This window comes from Notolepis coatsorum, assembly GCF_963971535.1.
Source record: "Notolepis coatsorum genome assembly, chromosome: 5".
Classification (NCBI taxonomy): domain Eukaryota; kingdom Metazoa; phylum Chordata; class Actinopteri; order Aulopiformes; family Paralepididae; genus Notolepis; species Notolepis coatsorum.
In genome coordinates, this window is record NC_140169.1 from 95,656,529 (window position 1) to 95,663,636 (window position 7,108).

Below are 7,108 nucleotides of genomic sequence, written 5' to 3' on the forward strand. Positions count from 1 at the left end.
CGGCCTTGTGATCACCTGTTGTCTTTGTGTCCAGGGTACCTCAGGCGGGGGAAACATGGCCGCTGGTTCATCAAACCTTTATTTGAATAGGCAGGTTAATTAAGAACAAGTTCTTATTTTCAATAACGGCCTATTTGGGGGTAAAAAGCCCCCTAGGGGAAAGGGGATGGGGGATAAAATCAAATAAATAAAAATAAAACACAAAGGAACATTATTAAAAAGGCAGGACATACATACAGAGCAACAACTGAACTGAACAACAACTGGCGGACAACAGAACAATAGTGGCAGCATGGTGTTAGCACATGGAGAAACATCTACATGAGTGCTCTAGGGAGTTTGTTAAAGTTTCCTTAAACAATCGAATTGAAATAAACGTTTCCATATTTAAGGTTTTTTGTAGTGTGTTCCAGCTATCAGCTGCTGCGTACTGAAAGGAGGAACGGCCTTGTGAGGAGTTGGCATGGGGGCGTTTACCAGGATATGTGAGGCTGACCGGGTGTGGTAATTTGGGAGTGGACGAGGGTGGACTAGGCGAGTAAGGTAAGGGGGATTACGGCCTAGAAGTGTTTTATATACAAAGGCCAGCCAGTGGATGTTGCGTCTAATCTCCAGGGAGGGCCAGTTTACTAGGGAGTATAGCTCGCAGTGGTGGGTCCTGTAGGGGGCATTGGTAGCGAAGCGAATGGCGGAGTGATATAGGATATCTAAGCGCTCTAGATCACCTTTACGGGCCAAGCGGTAGATTACATCGCTAAAATCAAATAGCGGCAGGACAGTCATCTGGACCAGGGTGAGTTTAGCAGATCTAGTGAAGGAGGAACGGTTCCTATACAGAAAGCTAAGCCTTGCTTTGACTTTGGCCTGCAGTTTAGTTAGGTGTTCAGAGAAGGAGAGTTTGGTGTCGATCCACACTCCCAGGTATTTATAAGAGGTGACCAGTTCAAGCTTTTTGCCATCGGCGGCTACAATGGTGCCAGTCTGGGAGGTACCCTTGTGGCCGAACCACATAACTTTGGTCTTGCTGGTGTTTAGGACCAGGCAAAGGGCGGAGAAACCAGCTTGGATTTTTAGAAAGCTCTCCTGGAGAGTTTTCAGGACAGCATCGGGGGAGGGACCAGAGGTGTACAGGACTGTGTCATCAGCATGGCTGCGCAGTGTGAGGCGGTGTGGGGCCTAAGTCAAATACCGCCCGCTCTCCCTCTGCGGAAAGGGGAGCCCTGAAGAGGGAAAAACCTTCTCTCCTCATCAAGGGGAGACTGATCCAACCAAAGATGTCTGTAAACAAGCATTGACAGCATCCTAGCCCTCCCTGCGGTTATAGCTTGCCGCTAGGTCAAAAGCTAATAACCCCAAAACCTTGCGCAATGTTTCGACGTCGGCTGGCCCTAAGGCCCCACCACCCGACACCATTTTTGACAGAAAAAACAGCAATTCGAACAATGTTGCTAGTCGCTGCTAATTCTATACCGCGGCGGTATAGGCTTTAACAGCCCACGAGCCACCTGCCGGGCCGACATTGTGTAATTTCTCCCTGCGTTTCATAACAATTAGTTCACGGAGTGCACTGCAACGTCCGTGTTGGAAACAAAAAAAGAGGAAGGTAGAGTGTGACCATGTCCGGCGTCATATAGTAGACCGCGGGGCGTGGCCTGGTCACGTGCATGTGAGTGCAATTGTTTGTTCGTGAGCAAAGTAGGTGCTAGGAGATAAGAGATATCTCATAATGGCGAAGAGCGAGCGGCCAGTATGATATATAACTGAAGTTCTCTCTCTCCTCCTCTCACACAATACCATGTGTGACGTTATTTTCATTGTCTGGACATACTGTTCAGAAGAAGCAAACTGCCCTGTTTTTAGTTTTCGTTTTTGAGGACTGCATACTTTTTTTGCAAACCAAAATACTTTATACTTATACTACATGCATGAGCCTGGTCTCTTTTGAAAGATGACATTCTGAAGTTTCCGATACAATAAGGAAAGCTCACCTTTAGTGCTAATGAAATAGAGTAACATTGGTCTGAACTTGAGTTGTAGAAAAACTTGTTACTCATGTTTTTCTTTAGTAGTTAGTATTCCAGAAGTAGTATTTCCCATGAATGGCTGGAGGCTTAAAAAACTCCTGAGATGCATAGCCTCAAGTCTTATGTAGTACATGTACAAATGTCATAAAGATCCATTCAGAAATGAGTGATTAGGAGTGATTCTGGTAAACTGTGTACAAAAGAAAAGCTCAGATTTCTCATAGATTCATTCTGCGGTTTTTCTCTTCCTGTTTTCGCTTGTGACTTTTCACCTAGATCCCTGATTCGTACATCCCCAGTTGGGGTATCATTGGAAAGCCACACTCAGTGGCTACAACCCCGTCCAGTAATCTTCGAGATTGCCAAATGATTGACCGAACTAGAACCCCAAGAGTCGGGAGTGGTATTTGCGCAATACCGTGTACTTTGAGCAAGCCTCGAGAACCGCTGAACAGATTTTGTCACCTGAAAGGGCTATCGACAGGCAACAAATGGGGCTTTAATTCGATATATATATTGTATTATATGCACACCCGTGCCACTAGTGGTCACCAAAGTGCCAGTGGGCAAATCGTCCTCAAGAGAGCCCACATAATTATGGGCCCCCACTTGCTAAGAGGGGGACAGACACAGGCAACAGAGAGAGGGACATACACAGGCTACAGAGAGAGGGACAGACACAGGCTACAGAGAGAAGGACAGACGATACAATAAATGCATGTCAGTAGTTAAAGTTTACTCAGAAATCTTTGTCTGAAGAAGTCTGTCACCAAACAACATTTATTTTTCTTGATAATATTATATAAACTGGAATGTTTATACATTTTCACAAATGTTTCAAATGTTTTTTTGTGAGTCAACACATGTGTGTCTAGATCATAGTATTATGGACCTGTACTGTATATATGTGTATCTTCTCTCTAGATCGTAGTATTATGGACCTGTATATGTGTATCTTCTCTCTAGATCTAACTGAGATTCTGAACAAAGAACTGGAAACGGTACTCAAATGGATGAATAGCAACAAACTCGTGCTCAACATAAAAAAAACTACAAGCTTTGTATTTGGAACAAATCATGTACTACGTCATAAACCGCAGTTAAATCTAAAGTTAAATAATGTAATGGTTGAGCAGGTGGAGGAAACTAAGCTCCTAGGAGTTACTCTAGTGAACAAACTATCATGGACGAGACACATAGAATCAGTGGTGATAAGAATGGGGAGAAATATATCGGTAATAAGGAGGTGTTCAGAGTTTTTAACACAGCAACTAACCAAACAAGTCATTGAAACTCTAGTACTTTCACATCTTGACTATTGCTCAATGATTTGGTCAGGGGCAAACAAGGGAGACTTGGGAAAGTTGCAGCTGGTTCAAAACAGAGCAGCCCGGCTTGCCCTAAGCTGTACATCACGTTGTAATGTTAAAAAAAATGCATGTCAAGCTCTCCTGGTCGACAGTCCAAGAGAGGCTGACGGTATCACTCCTTGTCTTTTTAAGAAATATCAAGCTGATGAGTCATCCTACGTGTAACGGGGAAGCCCGTGAGTCTATCCACAGTCACAGAAACAGGGGTGTTGACAAGTGACTGTGGCATTACGGGCTGGTAAACTCACTTCCTCATAACAGGGTTAACAGACGCATAGGTACGGTAGTTAGGAGTGAATTCACTTCTTAGTGCAGCGGCCTGTGTCGTCGCCCGCGGCGCGGGAGCTCCCCTGTTCAACTCCCCCTCGGGACATTAACATTTAACATCAACACAACGCAGACCAATATGATCCGTCACAGATATAGCCAATTAACACCCAGCTCTGAAATACACACATACAAGACGAGACATGCCACAAGATGGTGCTATCAAGTCCCTAAAGCAAAAACAGGCTCAATGCAACGAAAAGTGCTGTATAGAGCCATGACTGAATGGAACAATTTGCCGGATCACATCTCTAAAGAAAAAACTAAATCAAGTTTCAAAAGACAAATGAAAAGGCATCTAGAAACCCAAAGATCGTAAGTTAATGACACAGCAGGGCACACATTTAGCACACATTTAGCACACAAACACACACACACACACACACACACACACACACACACACACACACACACACACACACACACACACACACACATTTAGAATCTTTATTTATGTCCACATAAAGACAATGTTTAAAGGACACAAATATTATCAGTGCACTTGTACATTGTGGGATTATTCCGATACAATCGTGCCCAAATTGACAATGGCAACCAAAGTTACAGACTCACATGGATGATGAACCTGACAATCTACACACAGCTCATGGATACAGATAGCAGCGTCTTCTCCAAATTGCCCGGCTGCCAATAATTGCTGACACTGAGCAATATTTTGCTAATTGTTTGGCTCTTCTCTTCGGAAGACCGGCCAACTGAAAGCCTCTAACACCCAATTTACGGACATGACCCAGGCTTCCAAATATGAAGACTAAAAGTTTACAGTTGTAGCCGAGTTGTGATATGGTATGGTCTAACAGTTGATATTTTAACATTTAGGTTGTAAAGGCTTCCTCTAGACTGTAGTCAAACGTGCAACCAACTTCTAGGATGAGAACCTCTCTGTTATTCTCATTAACAATAACAACATCGGGGGTGTTTGCTGAAATATCAGAGAACAGTGAATTGTCCCTACACAGATTGAGCATATATGGCTTCACACTGGTAAGCTTATACAGTTTATATGTTGCAGGTGACCCGAGTGTGGAACTGACACTGTCTGCAATCAGGTCCACGATCCTATCATGCCTACAAATGTAGAGCCCTTTGTAAGCATGACAGCCATTGAGTACACACACACACACACACACACACACACACACGCACGCACACACACACACACACACACACACACACACACACACACGCACACACACACACGCGCACACACACACACACACGCACATACACAAACACACACACACACACACACACACACACAAACACACACACAAACACACGTGAGTGAGCCCTCATCAGTGCGATTCATTTTTCTCTTTTATTTTCATTTCAGGTAGTTGTACCGTAAGAGAATTGTAGACTGGCATCTGTAAATGCAGATATAAGTACTTTATTCTTATTTTATTATCATTATTATTATTATCATTATTTTCTTTCCAATGAAATGAAAATCAGAAAATAAGTGGTATATGATGGAAAATATGAAAGTCAATGCTTGAAGGAAAATGGACTTTGGAAATCAGTTTTCATTCTATTTATTTACTGTTCTGTAAAAGTCTTGTTGAATGTAATGTTTTATGTTTTGTGTGGACCCCAGGAAGACTAGTTGTTGTCATGCAACAGCTAATGGGGATCCTAATAAACTCAATAAACTCAATAAGATCGTAGTATTATGGACCTGTATATATGTGTATCTTCTCTCTAGATTGTAGTATTATGGACCTGTATATATGTGTATCTTCTCTCTAGATCGTAGTATTATGGACCTGTATATATGTGTATCTTCTCTCTAGATCGTAGTATTATGGAACTGTGACAAACCTTTACCTCCCAGGGACAAGTGGCCCTCCACCAGCGTGCCTCTCGCCATCCTCCAGGGACACACCAGGGTAAGACCATCTAACAACTACCACTTCACCTTACTCCTAGCATCTAGAACCTTAGCACCTTCCACCTAAGACATACGGCAGTCCTACAGGTCGTTTTTTATGGCAAACAGATGGTGCACCTAGGCGGAGTGTGCTGCATCAATGGAGCTCATAACATAATTATTTTCCCCCTGAATAATAATATTAATATCTGTGGAATGAAAATATTTGTGTCCATCTCATTATCTGTGCTTTCCCCGAATTAATTCGGGCCCATCCCTAGTTGTCACTAACATTACCGTGTTCTCTACTACAAGCCCTTGTAGGAAGTGAGGAGGTTATTGGACCTCATTCTCGAACATTCTTGTAAGTTTCCTCGTAAATAGCCTTGTAAGAAGAGGATTTTTGCGACTGATTAAAACAGAACTTAAAAACAGGAATCTGGCAACCACTAAAGAGAAATGTGAGTACAAGTTCAAGTTCAAGTTCAAACATCTGTTACTCTATTTCATTAGCACTAAAAGTGATTTTCCTTTTTTGCTTTAGTAACGTCAGAATGTTACCTTTCAAAAGAGACCAAGCTCACGCATGTGCTATAAGTATAAAGTATAAAGCTAAGCTTTGCAAAAAAAGTATGCAGTCCTCAAAAACAAAAATAAAAATGGCCACTTTTTAAATTAGATTTGATTAGATTAAAATGTATTGTCATTATACAGCACAAGTACATTACAACGAAAATAAGTTTGGCATCTAACCAGAGTACAAATGTAAAACTAATGTACAATAGTAACATACAATGCACAGGTGATTAAACTGGGTATAAAATATATAAATACTACTGCGTAATAGTGCTCATGAGATGGATGTACATAGTTGTAGTATTAATATGTACAGTGATACAGGTATTAAGACCCTATAGTAGTAAGTCATACTGGCCAGCAGCGTAAGAGTAGGTAAGGGATATACAGATATATAATTTCTAAAGATATGTAAAAAGGATTATATGCAGGTATGTACAGACAGATGTACAGACACGCGGTCCGGTATGTACCTCGGTTTTGAAGTCATGGTTCACGGTTAATTTCGGTACAGTGGGGGAAAGTTTGCAGAACGTAGCTTTCGATGTTCCACTCTGGGGTGACGTAGTGTGCAGTTACTGTTAGGTGCACACCCACAGATCTGCTCTGTAGATGTAGGAGTCATGTACACCTCCTGGGAAGCGGGGGACCACGTTGAGCAGGTGGTTATTGGCGTCGCAGATGATTTGAACGTTGATGGAGTGGTATTGCTTTCTGTTGATATATGGAAACGCATCTGGGGAGGGTGCCTTGATGCGCACGTGCCCAGGTACTGGACGTGTGGTGGCACAGGGTTTGAGCATCTGGTCCGGCTCCTCAGTGCTGGCTCCAGGGTATTACACAGGTCTTGGTAGGTATCTCATCGCTCTCTGCTAATAGGTCTGCATAGGTCACGGTACTGCCGCTCATTCCTCAGTGCA

General features: G+C 42.7%; 1 protein-coding gene across 1 annotated transcript in view; it reads left to right on the forward strand.

Moving 5' to 3' along the window:
• The window catches only part of LOC311227950 (exostosin-1), a gene marked incomplete at both ends in the record, with an annotated part of 687,742 nt that overhangs the window by 513,051 nt on the left and 167,583 nt on the right, over positions 1–7,108 (forward strand). Inside the window, one exon of the mRNA XM_084313822.1 lies at positions 5,536–5,631. Within this exon, the coding sequence (XP_084169948.1) occupies positions 5,536–5,631 (96 nt within the window). The remainder of the gene's footprint in view (positions 1–5,535; positions 5,632–7,108) is intronic.